A 21523-nucleotide genomic window follows, 5' to 3' on the forward strand; every position below is an offset into this window, starting at 1 on the left:
TCTAACGCCACCATTCAGTCTACAGGGTCCGGAGCAGCCAGGACCTGAGCCAGAGTTAGCATCTTGAACTTCTCCTTCCGAAGAAAGCGATTGACGTCCAGGAGGTCCAAGATAACAACTACTCCCTACTTCCTGACCGGGAACGCACTCGATGGCCCCCATGGCCAGGAGGGCTGTGACTTCCTGATGGAGAAGAGCCAAATGATCCCCCGACATGCAGTGGTACCGAGGTGGGATGGCCGGAGGAGAGGACAGAAAGCGGAGCGAGTAACCTTGACAGATTATCGCAGCACCCACTTGTCCGATGTAATTGCACACCAGTGGTGGAGGTGGTGGCACACCCGGCCACCCACCGGCGTGGGGTGCTCTGTGAAGCTTGGATTAGGAAGGCATAGAGGTGGAAGCAGCAGGGGTGGGGGTGGACTGACATGCTCGCTGGTTACCAGACCTGCCCATGCAGAACCCACGTCCGCGGCCGCGCTGGGGCTGGTTCTGCACAGGTTTTATGGAGGAGCGAGCTGGCGTGCTTTTGCCCTGGCCACTAAAGGAACAAACCCCACTGTTCTTCATGGACAGACCCAAAGACTTGGCTGTAGCCCGCAAGCCTTTAAAGCGATCCAGGGCATTATCAGCCTTGTCGACAAAGAGGCGGAAGCCATCAAAGGGCATGTCAATGAGCGAGCCCTGGACATCGGGCGAGAACCAGGTAGTTCTCAACCAGTCATGAAATCGCCACAGTCGTTGAAATCGTCACAAATTATAATAAATCACACAAAATACCTGGGTAGATAGTAGAGTAGTACCAAAGGCTAAATATCTTGGGGTTTGCAATTCATCCAATATGGACGAAATTGTGACAGACAACCTAACATCTCTTGCAGCTCACACCAAGAAGGCACTAAAACAAATTGACAATCTGCACCTAACCCTCGTGGGCAGATGCAACGTCATAAAAATGACATATTTTCCTAAACTTCTTTACTTCTTTCGTACCATACCCCTGGAATTTAGCAAAGCAAATCTGCTCAAATTGCAACAAATCTTCAAACAATTTATTTGGGCCTACTCCCAACCTATGCGGGCACTAAAGCAGCTATCACTTCCGAAGGAACAAGGAGGTTGGTCCTTTCCCAACATCATACTATACTACTGGGCCTCAGTGCTGCAGTAGTTCTGAACTAGTTAGAGAACGACTCCTTCCTCCTGTACTTGGACCTCCCTGGCCCTTTCAACTTCTGATGGGCGAACAGCACTGGGGATGTTTGCTTCGAGAGATGTCCTTTGGATACTATAAGCGCGTGCGGTTCAAGACCCTAACAAACTCTCACAAAGTCTTTTGCAACATCCGTAGTACCTTCGGGCTGGGTAGATTCAATTATTATTCTCCTACTCTTAATAATAATAACCTACCAGCCATCTTTGGAAAATCCTACTTCTCAGACTGGTAGAAGGCTAACATTACGAAATTAGGGGATCTGATCACCAGTGAGGGAGTCAAACCTTTCTCAACCTTACAAGCTAAATTTAGTTTAAAAAAACCAAGATGCCTTAAGGTATCTTGCGATTTATGATTTTCTTTCCAGGAAAGTCGGGGGGACATTGGGTTTAAGGAAGCGGAGCTCCTTAAACTGCACAACACCTCGACCCCCCGGATTGGTCTTATATATAGGCAAACCCCAGACGATCTTCATACCATTACAGACAAATGGCACGTAAACCTAGATTCCCCTCATAGCATCTTTTATAACTTTTTAGCCCTGTCACACAAAACATTTTACTCTCAGCCAAACTGCAGGCACAACACTTTAAAACAATTTTTTTTCTGTACATTACCCCTTGTAAGTTCGCCAAGTGGGGAGTAGGCAAAGGGGCATTTTGCCCTCGTTGCTCTGATTTCGGGTACAACTCAATCCACATTTTTGCAACTTGTCCGAAACTTGCCTCAACACTTTGTCGTATACAGGAATTGTTAAGTGAAATCACTAATCAGTCTATTTCATTAAACCATACTATTATCTTGCTGGGGACCCAGTCTGAATCCCTTAGGATTAAAAGCAATGGACTCATTTTTAGAGTTTGGAGGATTTGTGTTGCCTCCGCCTGGCTGGATTCTGGCCCCCCCCTTCATTTTCTCAGTGGCTGGCAAGACTTGTTGCCACATATCATTTGGAAAAAGCTGTCTATGCCAAAAAGGGGCGTTAGAGTCGGAAAAAGGGCCTGGAGGTGTGGGAAAAATTATCCTCTTGGCTGGAGCTATCGGGCATTAAGATAATCTCTTTTCTGTTTCTCTCTTCGTGGACGCTCCCTTTCTTTTTTTCTCTTTCTTCTAACCAGACAGTTACGTGTCATCTAGATCTCTCTCTTTCCTACTTTAGCCCTCTTTCTTCCTTCTTTTTTTTCTCTCTCCTTGTTTCGCGCCCATTATTTCTCTTCAATACGCTGTTACTTCTTTTTTGGTGGGTGGGGGGGAGTGGGTGGGCTGAAATGTCATACCTATGTATTTTCTTCTTCTTGTCATGAAAAAAACAACAACAAAAAAAGAAATCGCCTGCCCAACGAATCAGCGGTGTCCAGCCAACACATGATGGCAAACTTTGCTGCATCCTTGCCTTCCGCAATCGCTTGGGAAAGCACAGCCTGGACCTCCTCAGAACACTGAGGCAAGACCTCTGCTACCGAATCCCACACCGTGTGGGAGTAACGGCCCAATAAGCAGGCGATGTTAACCGACTGCAACCCCAAACTGGCTGAGAACAACCTCTTGCCATATTGGTCCAGCCGCTTAGAGTCCTTATCCGGCAGAGCCAGTGGAAAGGCACTCTGCGACGTCGAGGCCTGAATGACCAGGCTCTTAGGCGTGGGATGAGTGGTCAAGAAGCCAGGATCACCAGGCAATGACGCCTAGCGATGTTCTTATCCACCAGTACCCCGGAGGCCGGCCAGAACCAAGTGCCCAAGAGGACTTCAGTAAGGGCCTCATTGAAAGGAAGCAGCGGCTCAGATGACGTAGCCGCCGTCTGGAGCACCTCCGTAAGGAGGTTGGTCTTGAGGGCCACCATAGGGGGATTGAGATGGACAGCCTCCGCTGCCCGACGCAGCACCATAGTGTAGGAAGAGCACTCCTCGATAGTAGGCGGAGGGGAGGCAAACCCCAGGTCAGAAGACATCAAGTTCGCCCGCATCTTGAAGGTCGTCCACCCAATCCTGCTCGGAGTCACACTGCCGTGCGAGGGGGTCCTCTGAGCCATCCCAGCCCTCGTCCAGCTCCGGAGTAGAGGGAGCCAGCCGCGGCTGAAGGGCCGGAGCCGGAGAGGGGGTAAGCGGTGTGTGACACGGAGCATAGGGAGGATGTAGGGACCCCAACCGAATGGTTGGTCACTGAAAATGCTTCCAATCCTTCCCCTCAGGACAAGTGGATACCGTGGACAGCCAAATCGGACTTCGATAGGAACGAGGACTGTTTCTTTAACTGGGCGTCGTCAGGAGAAGAAAGTACGCCCATCCGTGACGTCAGCATAGCTCGATTGGTGAAAAGCCCGGAAGAACAAGGAATGGCGTGTGACATCACCCCGGGAGAAGGAGAAGGTGGACGCCGGCGAGACGAGGACGAGAGCGGAGAGACGAGTGAGGAGCAGCGTTCCAGTAGCGAGAAAGGAGAGCCAGGAGGTCAACGTTCCCGTGAATCCCCGTGCCACACTCCGAAGGGAAGAGTGTGGCTAAAACAGGTACGGGAGCGATTAACGGGCTGGGTCAGGAGGCGGGGACAAAACCCCGAGCACACGAGAATGTTTATTCTTAGAGCACGAGTAGCAGTGACCTCACGCCCTGGGTCCTAGGTGTTTAAGCGAATAGTACCAAGTCCTTAAGTCCCTTTCTCTTCTTTTTCTGCCCCTAAACCTGGGAGTACCGCGGAACATCCGACAACATGGAGACCGAAAAAAAGAAGACCAGCCTAGAAGCGATAAAACCAAAACCAGTCCCCTTGGATCCCCCACCTATTAGAGGAACACAATGTTTTGAATGTGGCGAGTGGGGCCACATTGCTAGACTTTGTTCTCGTAGAAAACCACCTGAAGAACCAATGGAGGTGACGTATATCCCGAGAGCAGTGATGTATACAGCAGAAATGGGGCCCTCCTTTTACGTACGTATACATGTCAACGGGAAAGAACTAAAGGCACTGTTAGACTCAGGGTGCAGACAGTTGGTCATACAAAGGAGATTTGCAGAACCTGCCCAGATACTCCCTACCACCCTGGTAAACATAAGGTGCGTACACGGAGACGTGAAGCCCTATCAGTTAGCTTGTATCACTATCTACTCAGAAGGTAGGAACCCATGCCGAGTGAAGGTGGGGGTAATTGAGACCTTACCAGAAGATCTAATATTGGGGGTAGACAACCCAAACTTCCTATCATTATTTCAAGCAGAATTAAAGAACACTAACCATCCGAAATCCTCTTTGCTAGCAGCGGAACCATGGGAACTGGATAGAAGTTTCAAATTCGCCCAATATAATGATGCCACTCTCCTTAATGCATGGGAAGCAGCACTTGTGGCACAGACAACCCCTTCTGCCGTAACATACCCAAGGTTTCTGATTAAGAATGACCTCCTCTATAGAGAGGGTAAACCTAATGAGCCTTTACAACTAGTGGTTCCAAATGCTTTTAGGGAACAAATCCTATTTTATGCACACACACATTTGACGGCTGGTCATTCAGGAGCAGAAAAGACAACACAACACATAACTAAACACTTCTACTGGCCAGGTACATACAAAGAAGCTGAACTATATTGTAAGCATTGTGAGGTGTGCCAAAAAAGAACACATACAAACCACCAGGTGTTCCACTACAGCCCCTACCCATCATAGGAAACCCATTCGAAAGGGTTGGTATGGACCTTATAGGTCCCCTGCCACGTACCTCAAGAGGTAACACTTATGCTTTAGTGGCGGTAGACTATAACACCAGATTTCCGGAGGCATTTGCACTGAGATCCCCTACCACCAGGAATGTGGCAGAAAAACTGCTTGAGTTGTTCTCTAGGGTTGGTTTTCCCCGTGAGATACTAACAGACAAGGGGACCCCATTTGTGTCACGTATGATGAAAGAAGTGTGTAAACTGTTGGACTTACACCACATTCGCACTTTGGCATATCATCCCCAAACAGATGGTCTTGTCGAGCAGTATAACCGTACATTAAAGGCCACCCTAAAAAAAATGCAGACTGTTGAGAATAAGGATTGGGATAGACTCCTACCATTGGCTCTGTATGTTCTGAGAGCTCAGGTACAAAGCAGTCTTGGCTGCTCCGCATTTGAAATGTTGTATGGCAGACACCCACGTTCCCTGTTAGAAATCACAAAAGACGCGTGGGAACATGAAGAAAGAGATGAACAACGATCTGTACTGGAGTACACCAAAGAGTTGAAATCAAAGCTAGGAAAATTGAGAGACTTAGCATATTCCAATTTAGACAAAAGCCAACAAAAACAAAAACGCTTTTATGATAAAGGGAAGAAATGGAGGAGACTAGAAAAGGGTGATTGGGCACTGGTGCTTCTTCCCTCTTCGGCTCAAAAGCTGAAAAGCGAGTGAATGGGTCCTTATCCTGTGGTGGAGGCGTTGGGAAACACAACATATAGACTACAAATGTCCCCCACACGCCAACAATGCTACCACATAAACATCTTGAAAAAGTGGTTAGGTCCACCTCCTAAGACCACCCATCCGGCCCTGTCAATAGACACTAACAGCTCAACACTAGATCAGTTACCTACAAACCCAGAACTGACTAACAGGGAGAAAGAGGAACTGGTAGAAGTCCTAAAACCCTTCGCGGAAATCTTCCGGGTCACAGTCACGTAACTGAACATACAATAGACACATAAAAGGGGAAAATCGTGAGGCAAAAGGCATATAGGATTCCATTAGCCCGGAGGCAAAATATAAGAAGAGAGGTACAAGATATGCTCCGTTTGGGCGTTATACGACCATCCAGGAGCAGCTGGTCATTGCCCATTGTGATGGTTCCAAAGCCAGATGGATCTACGAGGTTCTGTATGGACTTCAGAGCTCTAAATGCCCTTTCTTCTTTTGATGGGTACCCCATACCCCGGGTAGATGAACTAGTGGAAAGGATAGGAGAGGCACGGTTCATAACAACGATAGACCTAACCAAAGGTTATAGGCAGGTCTCTTTAAGAGAACAGGATAAACACAAAACAGCCTTTATTACCGATGAGGGTCTCTTTGAATTTAATGTACTTCCTTTTGGCCTGCATGGGGCCCCAGCAACTTTTCAGAGGCTTATAAACGAAGTGTTAGACACTCACCAAGCCTATTGTTCGGTGTATCTAGATGACATAATGACATAGTCGTGTTGAGCAAAACATGGAAAGACCATCTAGAACACATACACCTCATCCTCTCCGTACTAAAGAAAGCAGGACTACACGTGAATGCAAAGAAGTCCAGAGCCGCCTTCACTAAAGTAAAGTATCTGGGTTATGTACTAGGGGAGGGAGTCATAGCCCCACAGGAAGAAAAGGTAAAAGCCATACAGAACACCCCCTTCCCTTCCACTAAAACGGAAATGAGAGCTTTTTTGGGTCTAATAGGGTACTATAGACAACTTCCCAGAAGTAGCCAGTTACTTAACAGACTTATTGAAAAAGAACTTGAAAAACACCCAATTGAAACAACTCCCTGATACCGCAATACATGCTTTCCAGCTACTTAAACAAGCTATAACCACAAGTCCTGTGTTAATACCCCCCAACTTTGAAAAGCAATTCACACTAGCTACAGACGCCTCCGACTTAGGGATAGGTGCTGTTCTGTCACAAGAAGGAGAAGATGGGATGGAACATCCTATCCTATTCATTAGTCGTAAGCTCCACCCAGGAGAGCGCAAGTACCCACCTGTAGAGAAAGAAGGGTTGGCAATCAGATGGGCTGTAGAGAAGCTTAAGTACTACCTGGAAGGGCGATCCTTTGTCCTGTACACTGGCCATGCCCCCTTCAGTGGATGCATAAGAACAAATCTTAAAACCCTCGCATCCTTAGGTGGTTTCTGTTTTTGCAACCCTTTTCCTTCGTGGTCGGGCACCGAAATGGAACCAACAATGGCAACGCAGACTTTCTGTCCCGAACTCAGTTTCTCCCCAATCGGGAGAATCCAGGGGGGAGGTATGTGACTCGGAGCATAGGGAGGATGTAGGGACCCCAAACGAATGGTGGGTCACTGAAAATGCTTCCAATCCTTCCCCTCAGGACAAGTGGATACCGTGGACAGCCGAATCAGACTTCGATAGGAACGAGGACTGTTCCTTCAACTGGCCGCCGTCAGGAGAAGAAAGTACACACATCCGTGACTTCAGCATAGCTTGATTGGTGAAAAGCCCGGAAGAACAAGGAATGGCGTGTGACGTCACCCCGGGAGAAGGAGAAGGTGGACGCCGGAGAGACGAGGAGGACGAGAGCGGAGAAAGGAGCGGGGAGCAGTGTTCCAGTAGTGAGGAAGGAGAGCCAGGAGGCCAACGTTCCCGTGAATCCCCGTGCCACACTCCGAAGGGAGGAGTGTGGCTAAAGCAGGTACGGGAGGGGTTAACGGGCTGGGTCGGGAGGCGGGGAACAACTTAGCACTTAACCGACATCCCCTTAACACAACCGGGGGCAGTTGCATTCTCACTCCTTGCCTCCTGCTTGCCAATCCTCCCACGTGTACCTACACAACCCCGAGCACACGAGCATGTTTATTCTTTGAACACGAGTAGCGGTGACCTCACGCCCTTGGTCCTAGGTGTTTAAGTGAATAGTACCAAGTCCTTAAGTCCCTTTCTCTTCTTTTTCTGCCCCTAAACCTGGGAGTACCGCGGAACATCCGACAACGTGGAGACCGAAGAAGAAGAGAGTGAGCCCATCTGCGTAGATACAACTGAGATTGCACACAAGACTTTCTTCACGTGCCCGAAAAGTTGCAAAGAAAATAAATCCCTATCCAAAGCTAAAAAGTGTCCGGACTCTCACTCGCCCCAAGCCACACGGTACCGAGAGATGTGCCGGGAATGGCTCCGAAAACCGCGCCGGTCGGGGCCGAGCTTGAGCCGCATCCGAATGCGGATCCCAGGTCGGAACAAAATGGTCCGGGAACCGGGGCAGGGGTGGGATAATCGCCACCCAGTGCGGCACCTGTGGCAGAGCCACGGGCGGCGCTGGGGCCGGAGTAGAGGGCAGCGCTGGGGCCAGAGCCAGTAGCGCTGCACCCTGTGGCGCCGGAGCAGAGGGCGCTGGATCCTGTGCCTATCGGGATGGCGCTGGAGGCAGTACCGCCAGGCCAACAGGATCTGGACACAGGACCGCGGGGCCCGCAGGCGAGCCGGCTGAAGCCCGAGGCCTAAAAAAGCGTCACATGGCAGCAAGAAACTCTTGCATCTGTTTGGGAGTCGCCAACGGACCCAGGTATGGCGGGTAGGCCGCGGGACGCCCAGGCTCCGGAGGAGCAGCAGGGGCAGAGCCCCTATCCCCCACGTCCGCCTCAGAGAAGCGACAGGGGGACGTCTGAGAGCGAACACGCTTCTTCTACTTCTTTTTCTGGCGTCGACTTGGAGCCAGAGGAGCGATGGCTCAGGCCCCGCGAACGGCCCCTAGACCCGCAGCAGAGTCAGAAGAGTGCCGGACCTCCAGCAACTTCCGACGCCGCTCACGTAAGGCCTTCGAGCCATGGCTTGACAGTCCCGGGAGTCATGGTCGGTCTCCAGGTAGTAGACGCAAACATCGTGGGGGTCCACCACCAACATGTTACAGCAGCACGACCCACAAGACATAAAGCTGGGCATCCCTACGTGCACCAGGAGACAAGAGAAGGAGACAAAAGTCTCAAAAAGTAGTCAAAAAAAAGGAATAAGGTACGTGGTCAATCCGGATGTGCGCTTTCTGCGCAGAAAAAGAAAGAACCAACGTCAATGCACATGGGTGCCGCCTAAGTAGTCTCCGTGATGTCATCTCGGCGCTCACGATGCCAGTGATGGACGCGGAGCCGCACAATGCCACCTACCGACGCACAGGGGTACTGCTAAGCAAAATTTTCCGGATCCAGTCTGACGCCTGGGGAATATTCTAAGGTAAGAAATCTATCACTAACGTGTCTCTTTCAGATACAAGTTTAAACAAACATTATTTCACATCATAGCACATCCAAACTTTCAATGTAAACCTTAATTTTGTGTGGCTGGAATGCTTTAAAAAAGACGGAAAGATCAGAATATTTTCATCATCACCAGGCATATTGGAAAGGTTATGCTAGAGGCAAAAATAAATGACAGCAGTCCAGTCTTCCAGAGGCGCTATGGCTTTCAAAACATTTTCTCCGGGAAGAAGGCTAAAATACATTTTAACCATTAGTGAAGCATCTGGTCTCATGTTAGGCAGACTTTTTTGTGCACTTAATATGAGCTTGGTATCTTTGCATAGAGGAAAATCAAGCTTGGGATAAACCTAAACTAAAAACCCTCAGTGTTCCATGATTATAATTATTTGCAAAGTTATTAACTACACAGAACAAAGTAAATATATTAAATAGTCTCTTATGACATACAAATATTTCCACGCTGATAAAGCTAGTGTGTAAGTCATACAAACCTTATGGCATTTTTCACAGCCCACGCTTCAAACACAGAACAAGCTGCTGAATACATTAACAGAGGATGTTTGCGTCTGTACTAGTGTGACTTCAAACTTTCTTTCAGGTTATTGAAAAGGATTCATTCAGTTTCTACAGAAATCCTTTCTTTCCCATAAGTTAACAAAGATTCATGAAGTCTGTTTAATTTTCCTTAGCTATCGTTCATCCTCACTTAGAAGATGTTTTTTGTTTTATCTAGAAGTCGGACTCATCAATGAGGAAACAATGTATTTAAACATGGTTTCATCTTTTATTTTACTAGTTTCAAACATCCCCCCCCCCCCCCCACCACCCACTAGGTATTTTTTCTTTGGGCGAGTGGAGTCATTCGAGAGGGATTTGGGTTTTCAAGTTCATTAAAGCATTTGTGACTCGGAGAACCAGAGGTTCAACTTTTCTTAGCCATCTCTCATCCATACAAGATTATTTTCATCAGATCTAGAAGTCTCTCTGACTCATCAATGAAGAAATAGTGTACTAAAAAGTATTTTATTTTACTAATTTCAAAACACCTATAATTCTTGGGGGCGAATCAGGTTTTCCAAGTTTATTAAAGCTTTCAGGGCTGTTGGAGCAGCTTAAAAGACTTTGTTCCAGAATGATGGGGGTTGAATGATCCTTTAATTCTATACTGCTGGTCAACTAGTGGGACTCGAGATGAACAAAAAATATCTACACACATAATATGACCCTCCAACTCTTTATTAAAGTCTTGGTTTGCCCGACTTGAAAGTCATGGGAAAACTACACATCATTTCAATATCTATACTGCCTTCCTAATCAGCATATGTGTAGCACGATATTAAACTTCAGGGTAAAACAACACCCTTTGTATGCATATCTGTTAGCCATAAACTCCTTCAGGAATCTGAATGGGATATGCAATTCTGGTGTGCCCCAATATTTATATTGTTACAGACTGGCTTTATTTGGTGGTGCTACAACTCTTGTTTTTAAAGCCAAACCTTTGAAAGTATAATATAATCTCAAAACTACTGGTTGTGAAATTTCTATTCTCAGGGCAATTTATGGACGTTACATGTGCCTTGACAAAATTTGTAATGGTTTTACATTTTGGTGTGTTTTTAATAGAAGGTGTGTTATATCTACTGTTTAAGAGACTTATGATTTATGAACTGAACTTTGTTTGCCAGCCGTTAAAAGCCTGGAAACTCATTATTTCAGAATTGCTAATTCTGGTGCACATTATTCTGATGGATAGCGTTTTTCATAGTACAATGCTCTGAAACATTCATTATTTTTATAGAAATATCTTGTTGCTTACTGCCACTCTCTTGGAAGAGTAGTTTACCATGGAAAGGTCTTAAGATTCAATGTAAAATTTCTATCACATTACTTTTACCTTTTTTATTGTCACGTTAGTGAAACAGCACATTATGAGCTATGCACTGTTACCTGTTAATGAGACAACATCCGAGGGAAACGAGTACACGAAGCCCTCGCTATATTTAAGCTAAACCCCTTCCATCACTTCAGATCTTTTCAACCAAAGCTCATGTGCCTACAGCAAATTAAAAAAAATATAACAAAGAAAATAAATCCAACCTAATTTGACTAAATGCTAGCTCTGTGAACTGCTCAAATACAATTGTAAAAGAAAGGCACCAATAACAGCCATGCATATCTAGCAGACATTACTCGGACCGGTACAAACGACAAGATCTTACGTACAGCATTACACAAGAGTATGCAAGATACTACAGTCCAACAACATTAACCAAAAGTGCACACTAGTAATGGCGCACAAATAAATCTTACCTCATGGTTGTAATCTAGGATTCCTTTCAAGATTTTCTTTAAATTGCTGATCTGTTGGCAGATATAAAAAAGTCAAAAAGTATGCAATTACTTTTGTAATTATAACTTGTATTAATAATTTCTCCTTATTTCAGTTATTGCAACAAACTGTTTTTTTGTTTGGGGAAGACTGCAGAACTGAGACATCCCTAGACGCAAGAGTTGCTCTTTTTGGTAAAGTGATATGAGGAGTCAAATCAAATCAAATGCGCTTTATTCGATTTAAAAAGCTTAAATCATAAAAGCACAATACATTAAAAGCAAAGATACATTAATTCATGTAAGTAAATTTAATACATTAAAAAAACATTGGTTACACTTAGTACAGAAACTAATTGACGTACACAACCAAGACATAAAAAAATAAACGTTTAAGAGAAAGAGGGCCTTGCATGGTTTTCCTGTATCTAACTGACCCCTTTCAAATAATTGGCTATGTGATCCATAAAAATGTCATCATCTAAAAATTGTAACTTGATGAAAGCAGGGCGACATTGTCTCGGTCCTAGCACTTTTAAAATAGGCAGAATCCATCTTTTCCTAATTAAAGTATAAAACTTACAGAAAAAAAGAATATGAATTGTAGACTTTGCAGATAGATCGTCACAAGGACAAGGGCACAGGGAACGTGACCAGTCATTTACCTTAGGGATTGTGACCATGTTGTGAAAATTGCCTAACCGAAGGAGAGTCAATAGCAGCCTGTCATAGGTCCCTGTTGGTATTATTAGGTAGGGTTGTATTCCTGGTTGCGTCAAGAGCAATTGGTTAGCTCTGATGGATGGTTTCACAATATTAGAGGAAAAACTAATCATCTCCAGATGACTAATACAGAATAGCTTTAGTTCCCTCCTTTTGAGAGTGATCAGGCTGGCAGAATTAACAAAATACTCGGGGCAGCCTGAATCATTCATTACATTTTTGACATATGCAAGCCAGGGAATTCAATGTGCCTGTGTAGGATCAGACAGTCATTTATCACGTCCGGATTGAGACCGGTTGCAGTACCGGTCCAGACCTTATGCCATCATAAAATCAGCTGGATTTTAATTATTTTGGACAGGTATGTCAGTCCCAATTCGGCGAGACAAATATACGTGGCTGTGCTCTTCGGAACGGCTAAAAGAGATTTTAAAAACTTGTTTCAACCTGTTGTAGGGGCTCTACATTAGCATAACCCCTTTTTCCAGCTCCATACATTGCAATTGAAATGCATTTGGCTTTATAAATAGTCAACAGGTCGTTAATGGGACGCTTACCTAGCTTACTGGCAAAGTTTATCAGGGCGCCTATGGCTTTGGCAAATAACCGTTTTTATCAAATTAATGGCTTTGACCCATGATCCCCTTCTTTCAAAGACAATTCCCAGATATTAGAAATAATTAGCAAATTCAATTGCTATTATTTTATGAAGGTAAACACAAGGAGATGATGGACGAAGCGCTGAAACGATTCAGACACTCATCCCCAGTCACAGATCTGGGTTAAATCCATCATCGTTCCTTAGCTCAGTCCAGCCAGAACTGCCAAGTTTGCTTTGCTGTACAATACCATTAGCAAAGAAAATGGCCTTAACTTAATCAAAGGCGAGACCTATTGCATTTTCAATGCTTGTTCTGCTTTGTTTCTGACATTATCGACCTACCTAATCAATGCCATTCTCTCGTGTTCCTCTCTTTATCACCCACTCCCAGCCTTTCAACTTCTGTCTACAGCCCCCCTATTTCTGTGCCCATCTCCCATCCCTGCATCTCCAGCCAATCTGTTTCTTTCTTGCCTCTGTGCCCCTCTGCCACTCTGCCTTTTTCTCCCTTCCCCCTCTGCACCTCATTCGGCCTCTTCATCTCTTTTTCGCACGGTCCCCTCCTCTTTTGCCTCTCAACCCGCCTTTCTGTCTCTCTATTCCTTCTCTTTATCTCCCTCCACATCATCCCCCTTGTCCTCACATTTACCCTGTTCTCCTACATATCAACCCTTTCCATAATTCCATATATTTCGCTGCCCCCCTGTATATGCTGCTCTTGCCTGTGAATAATGCATGGATGCCTAGTCAGAGAAAATAACCATATGTTCTCTGACCCCGACGACATCGAAGGAAATGCTTATCAGGGCATAAGTAACTGACCTTTGAGCTTTAACCACCATGAGAGATCTGTTTATCAGCAGACAAATCTGTGAGGTGCACTAATGGCATGGCAGTTGCTGTTGAAAGGGAATGTCATGGGAGAAGAATTCTGTCAGTACTGCAGCATCTGCACTGAACTTCCTCCGCTCCCCACCAAACTCCAGTCTGATTAGCTTTGTACTCTTACACTACCTGTTTGCCGGTCAAATGGTACTTGATCGAGGGCTCTGCCAGAGCTCTTCACGTAGATCAGAAGAGCTTTAACAAGTATGAAAAACAAGTATGGAAAACAAGTATGAAAAACAAAAATGAAAAGCGAAGACGCACTCTGATGCCCCCTGTTCCTCATATCACTGACACACACTCAGCCAGTCCTGGTCTGTTAGCATGTTGAGATGCCTGGCTTTTGTTACTATCTTGGCACTGGCGCAAGTGCCACGATTGTATCAAAAATAAGGAAATAGAAAAGCATTTTTTTCTATTTCTTACTTTTGATACAATCGTGGCACCCGCGCCAGTGCCGATAGTAACAAAAGTCATGAAAACACAACGAAATGGCGGGCGGCCGCGAGCGAAAAAATTAATTAAATCTCGGTACCGGGAGGGCAAAAACAGCAGAAAGCGCACTGCTAATGCCAAGTGAGACCTAAAAAGTCTTTGGAGGAGGCTCCCACATCAGGTACAGGAGAGGACTGAGGCATACCTTGCGAGGTAGAAAGTGCGCACAGTTGGAGAGCCCCGCTCGGAGTAGTGTTACCTACAGTAGTACCTAAATGAAACGGATATGATGAGTCTCAAACAGAGTTCATCCATTAGTAGTTGTTGAACTGGGAAAATATGTTAAGAGAGCAACTTTGCTATGGTGAAGTCAAATAATGTTATTTACCGGACACAGGTTTCCCCCTCTTTCAGTGGCCCACCCTAGACCAATGATGGTGGCCACTGGAAACTAGAAGCAATGCAGCAGAGGTCTGGCCAAGCAGGGGCCCAGACACTGCTTATTGAAGTGTAGAACTATATTTTCGCTTTTGGTGCTTGTAATCCTGTTTATCTGCTTTTGTCTACTAACCATTGCAGCACACGTATTTTATGCAAGAATAAGGTGGGTTCAATAATTATATTGGAAACTTTCCACTGTGTCTTCTCTGTATATTTCTCTGAGAATAAGGGAGCACGAGTGACTGATCAAAAGGTTTTGTACGATTTCCACAATGGCCGAGGGGTCAGGGTGGTCATGTTCAGTGGTTGCCAGAAAACAATTAGCTCCCCGATAGGTTAAGGGGGCTTAAGGTGACACTGTGAGGTAGATGGTCTCTAAGCTAACCAATCCGGCAGGGGTGTCAGTCTAGACACCACGCCCCTAGCTTTTGTTGTCCAAACAATGCCCAGATCCTTTGGATTGGTAGGAACTACACAACATGATGCTGCCAACGTTGGTTGGGTTCTTATTTAACAGTCTATCATAGTAGTTCAGTCATACTTTGTCAGAGTCCCCCTACTCACATTTAAACCAGAGATGTCAGAAATGGGAAGGATAAACAAATCTGCCTCAGTTGAGTAGGTATTCGGTATGTAGGTTATTCAAGCTTGGTGCATACCATATCTCTATAAAAAATTAGCTAAATACTACTCCTCTGACAATGACGAAGAAGCTGAAGACGTTGAAGAGCGGGTAGCTCCCCGAAATATTTTGGAAAATTGCAAGCAGGCAGTTACCATTAAATTATTACAACATGGCCTCCCGGCAACTGGTGGAGATGTTACCTTGGGGTTCAGGCACACAAAGCATTCAGAACAGAGGTATTCTATTCTTGGATTAAAGTCCCGCCCGCAGAAGGCGCTCACACGCGGTTATTTCATTAATACATTGAAGTTGAACCACCTGATGAGTATTTCCAAAATGTGGACTTGGAAGTCCTATTTACTTACCAAGAACACATTAATTGGTTTAAAGGCGCCCTAGCCCATACCACAGAACACGTGAGACTTGGTCCAAATCAGAGAAGGAGCAACCTGGCCGGTCTTAGCTTCATATACACAACATCCAGACATTGTTGCTTTATCAGCAGCAGGAATGCGTACACTCTACAGAGATTTCGTAAAAATGTACAGAAATCTTACACAATACATAATGAGAACATTAACAGTTCAAACTGCAAGGGCTGCTCAGGGAACACAACAACATATGGCTATTAGAGATATTAGCCCACATTCACTGAATGCCGTTATGGGAAAACCAGCCAGGAGCAAATTCCATTCTGGATAGCACAAAAAACAGCACAGCTTGAAGTTGTTTTTCCCCATATGGGTCCTCAGGAAAAACACAAAATACTGACAATTTGCTTGCAAATGGGAATGGCTCCCCAAATAGAAGATTGTGTCACTTGGGATGCAATGTCCGCTGCTGAATATACCACAACACATGGTACCCCTTCAATAGCAGTCATACCAGATGTACTGAAACAGATTCAGAATGAGTACAGGGCAGAGTGCGCCTTAGGTCTGGGCATGAAACTGATGGGCAAAATTGCCGAAGTATCAGCCATTATGTTGATTAACATAAAAGGGGAGGCAGTAGCAGTGGCTATACGCCAACGCGTGAGGGAATTCACTCCAGCATAGCAGGAGTAATAATTACCTAAGATTATCAAAGATACATATGCTTCGGTTGGCAGAGGTAATCTGGGAGCCAGACCTGAAAAACCAATAGTTAAGAGCAATTCTGAAAAGGTTTGCACCCGATTCTTCAAAGAAGAAATGGGATAATAAATAAAAAAATAAACAAAACAAAACACATTCACAAGGTGGGTCTCCTCAAAAGGAGCACACAGAGAAAATACAATTTGAGAAACCATGACAATATTATAAAGCCTGATACTGATACACATTAGTCTTGCTCCTTTCAGGAGTCATCCGAAAAATGTTCGGAGAGAGACTGGTGGTCACAGCAAAAATCGGAGGAGCAAGTCAAGCCGAAGAGTGAGAAACATCGCACTTCGAATACATCATTAAACAAGAAGATAAACAAAAGACTTGTTAACCTCAATTTAAAAAGAAAAAGGTAGCTGGATTAAAATTAGAAATGCCCAGGCTAATGAGTACTCTGCTTCTGAACGGGGAATAGGCAGTGACGATGCTGGACAGCTTAGCAGAAGTCAACACAGCTCGACAGAACCTGATGGATTATCTGGTGGTAGTAGCGCTTAATGAGTAGATTACAGTTGAAACACCTGAAACATGGTTAAGTGTCCCACATTGTTCATACGAAATACCGCTCCAAATGGAGAGGGAGATACCCAGGCAAGTAAAGGGACTCTTTGGGGAGAACTTGACATATGGTTACTGTAGGAAGGTGGATACCTGACTATGGTTGCCCCCAACTTTTTTTCCCTGGTGTTTTGCTGGTTTTCCGACTTAGTTGACCTGGGGCCCTGCCAATCAGGACCCCAGGCCTACTGCTCTCTCTAAAATGGATTCCATGTACTTTAGGTACATTTCCAATTGGTACTGGGCCACCTTATCAGACCCTGTAACTCAGGGCATAGGTGTACCCAGGGCCTACCAGGGGCTGAAGCATGTATTATGCCACCCCTGGATGGCCATCTAAATCTGACACAACTGGCTGCACAACAGCTGGGGCAAGGTGGTGTAATCACCCTTTGCTTTAGATATAGTATACCTATATCTAACCCTAAAAATGGACACACAGATTCCCATCAGTCACTCCTATGGCAGGCCTTGACAATCCTGAAGGCAGAGTGCATGGAATCGTGTGAGATGGTGCTCTGGCATGAGCTGAGCCCGTTTGCAGCTTGCGGAACCAAGTCCTAATAGCTGTTCCATGATAACGCATACCATATACTCTTACGTGCATTATAATCCTCTCGGTTAAATGCGATCTTTGGTATTGCTTTATCAAAACATGTCGAGTAAGGTGTCATACGAATTGGAATACTAACCCCTCGCCAATTCTGGCGACGGGGTTAGCATTCCACCCTTCTAGAGGGACACGACATGTATGTAACTGTGAACCCTGGTTAAAGTTAACTGAAGCCTCAGCTCCACAAAATGGATGCTGCCACCACAGACACGAGTCTGACCTCCTGCTGCTGGTAGTACTTCCAGCGAGGAGAGCTTGGACAAAGGGTTTCCTGTCAGGGGCAGTGCTAGCACCATCCCAGACAGGGTTTTGTGTATCCTGGGTAGGCAGGGCTTTACAGGAAGGTGACTGCAAGTGGCACCCCGGTGCTCACTACGCATCTGCCGGCTAGAACCAGTTCCAGGGGCACACCAGCCCCTGGCCTGGGGAAAGTCCGGCATGGGAGAGGGGTGTAACCACCCCTCTTCCTGGTCCCACCCCTAGGGCAGGACCTAGTCGCGTACCCACCCCTTTCTTTAGGATAAAGGCAGGAGCGGGGACCCTTCCAAATTAGATCATCTTTGAATCAAGAAACTACTTTCTACGAAAGGAACTCTCGACTTCTTCCTAAGATTTCTCCCTTGTGGCTAAGGAGTAGTCACCCTGCATCCGCAGGCACCATCTAAGAACTCTGCGGTTTGCTGCACGTCCTTCCTCAGGAATCCGACCGACCAGCACGACGAGACCCGGCTTCCCTGGCACCTCTGACCTCTACCTACCTCTACAGCTAAGCTGAGAACCGTAAGTGCGACGAGACCTCGAGGGACCGGCCATCATCAGAACTGCACGACTTCTATCCAGCACGACCGCCGAGGGATCCTCTGGTGAGTGCTTTGGGGTCCGAGAAGCCCCGACCCTGAGCAGCTCCAGCACCGAAGTCCAGCCCCCCAGCATCTCCACGATCTGCGTGGGGCCCTTCTGCTTTTTGGCTGCTCACCGCGTTGTCTGGCTACTAGCCCGCTGGCTTGTGGCCTTCCCGACGACGATCAACTACGACAACACTGCTGGTCTGGTTGCTCCAGACTGGCCCTTGCTCCCTTCCAAAAGAGGAGCACCCCGGACCCTCCTGGTCCACTCCAGACGCCATTTTAGGTCCACCGCGTGGGCTTGAATTTGCCAAGACTTGTTGCCCCAATCCTGGGTCCAGCGACGTCGACAGCATCAACCATCGTGGGACAGCTCGCACCTCCATCCTGGTCGCCGACAACGCCTCCTGGTCCGTGAGACTGCAGAGCCCAGCGTCGCCCACTCACCTGGTCGAGGTGACTTCGCCCGGTGCCATCCTGGTGCCCACACAATCACTGGCTAGTGATTGAGAACTTGGTCCCCTCTGCTTTCAGGTGTCATCCATCTTCGATTCAGGCTTGGATCACTCGAACTATCTTCACTGGTCGCCTGCCAGCAACTTCTTTCTTCAGGCTCCTGGTTCGTCAACGAGGATTCCCGACGTCTTTTCAGACCTATGTAGCTGCAGCCCCTGGGCTAGGTAACTTCGGCATTTCGGTGCCCCAGCATAGCCTCACTATCCAAGGGTCCAGATACACTTTCGTTTTCGATCGACCTAGTCGGGTTCGCCCGAGAACACTAACTTTGCCTTTACTAGCTCCCATAGACTTTGTCCCGCATCCCGCGTGAGAGTGCACACTCTGCACCCGAGTCCCCTAGGCCTCCTACTAGTAATCTGAAGGTTCAGTAACGTAGTCCTAGCGATTCCAAAGCCTATTAGTACAGTACTTACCTGCTAGTAATTTCGCATTCCACTTTCAGAGTATATGGTTTTTCGTGCCCCTCGGGCATTTGTGTAAATTGTGCAACTTAAAGTATTTTCGTAAGAGTTTTGTGGTGTGCTTAGTACCCTGTCCTCAAAGAGTACAGGGCTGTTGTGATCTAAATAAATACACTGTTTATTTTCATAACACTTGTGTGGTGTCCTTTCACTTGGTGTTCAAGGGGTATATGTGATGGTATAACAGCTGGCTTAACACGCCCTCTAGAGTTTAGCCCGAAGACTGCTCGTATCCACGCTACTAGGATAGCTGGTCTATAAGGTTGACTTACAACCAATCACCATAAGGGTTGTTTGGACTGATACAAAGTGTTCACTAGAATAGTGAACATTATATATCAGGCCAACTTCTCTCAGTTACGATATTCTTTTGGCCGAAAAAGATTGGTCACCTGATTTCGTAATGGATTGCCCAATGGGGGGAAGAAATTATTTTACCTGCTTTTTCTGACCTTGTACCAGAAACAGTAAAAAATTCATACGCCCAGGAGTGTGAGTTAGTGTTAGCTCCTGCACTTTACAGTAATCATGTTGGGTGAGATGATGAGTTACCTCATCGCCAAATCCCACTTAAATCAATTCCTCAACCACAGAAACAATACCCAATTAAACATGAAGGAAAGAAACATGTCAGGGAGATCCTAGATCAACTTGAATACCAGGGTGTGATTGAGAATTGCACCTCACCTATGAATAATCTCTTGTTTCCCATAATGAAAACCAACAATTCATATAGTCTGGTCTTAGATTATAGACATTTAAATGCATCCACATGCACATTTGCAGTACAAAATGCACATAGTACTGCACTAATGAATAACACTGTGCGGAAAATATATAAAACACCACTAGACATTGCAAATGGATTTTTCTGCCAACATATAGTGCCTGAGAGCAAACATTTGACAGCATATCCTGCACTAGATTCTTAACACCTATTTTGTCGACTACCACAAGGTCTTAAGAACAGCCCTGGACTGTTTTACACCAGGGTAACAGTTATTCTTTTAAAAATGTATTTATAAAGTTTTGTACAGCGCAAACCTAAATCTAGCCAGTATCAGAGAGCTTTACATTATAGGGTAGCAGGATACAATTGTAAGAACAGACACTCCTCACACATGTGAGAGTAGCATGGTAAAACTGATATCTATAGTTGAACATCAAAGTAGTAGTCATACAGAGTATCCGAATAATAGGCAGGTTTATAAACAATAAGACATAATATGCTCTCCACGTTAGATAAGGTGATTATCTTAGGGCAAAAACTTGTTCATTAGAACAGTTTTCACTTCTTTTTAGGTCGAGCGTCAGCGAAGGACCTATTGTTAGCGCTTTCGGGGAATCTGAGACAGCGTTCGGGCACGCGCCTCTGCTGTCTCAGATTCCTCCTCGAGGGCGCGCACGGCGCCGTGCACATCCCCTGCCTCCCATTCACAGCCTCTCTCAATCACACACAGCCACACTCACGCATGCGCAAAGACATTCCCACGCGCACACACTCCCCCCCCTCCCCCCCAGGCATGCACACACACCCACAAAGGCAGGCAGGCACACGCACACGCACACAAACACACACACACACGCACCCCCCTCCCCACCACTCACGGGCTCACGCGCACACACACACGCGCACACACAGACACACATATCGCCCTCTCCACTCACCGTGCTCTTTTGTCGCGTCGCCTCGCTGCGCTCCTTTTCTCCGGCGCATCTTCACATGCGGGGCACTTCTCTGGATTTTCACGCTACCGCTGGGCTCTCCCTCCATGATGGGAGCCCCGCATTAATGAGCAACAACGGCCTCTTCCGGCCGCGTCACAGGTCCCGCCCCTGTCACGGGCAAGGATGCCTGACTTCCTGGTTTCGCCCCAGCCGGCAACACTGCTTCTTCAGCGTAAACTGGGCGGCTCGTAGGTTTCGTTTTCGTTTTGACTTGTTAAATGTTGAGTTTATTTCTTAGACCGTGTACTTATTTATTTATTAGAGTTCAAGGGCATTGGCTCAAGAAAACATACCCTTCGTGACTATCCAGTTCTGCTTGTTTAAACTTGTGTGTAAAACACAGAGGGGGTGCGGGACCCATATTGGCAAAAGATGGCAATGTGGGTAGGGGACAAAGCTCACAGACGCGACAGCAACCTTGAGCGCTTGCCGGAGTGTTTACCATAAGAAAGCAAA

General features: G+C 46.3%; 1 protein-coding gene across 3 annotated transcripts in view; it reads right to left on the minus strand.

Moving 5' to 3' along the window:
- Positions 1-21523, minus strand: part of HOOK3 (hook microtubule tethering protein 3) — a 1217139-nt gene that overhangs the window by 926339 nt on the left and 269277 nt on the right. For all 3 annotated transcript variants that reach the window (XM_086961833.1, XM_086961832.1, XM_086961834.1), the window contains exon 4: positions 11471-11521. In XM_086961833.1, coding sequence (XP_086817959.1) covers positions 11471-11521 — 51 coding nt within the window. The remainder of the gene's footprint in view (positions 1-11470; positions 11522-21523) is intronic.

Source organism: Lissotriton vulgaris, chromosome 3_1, assembly GCF_964263255.1.
Source record: "Lissotriton vulgaris chromosome 3_1, aLisVul1.2, whole genome shotgun sequence".
Taxonomy (NCBI): Eukaryota; Metazoa; Chordata; class Amphibia; order Caudata; family Salamandridae; genus Lissotriton; species Lissotriton vulgaris.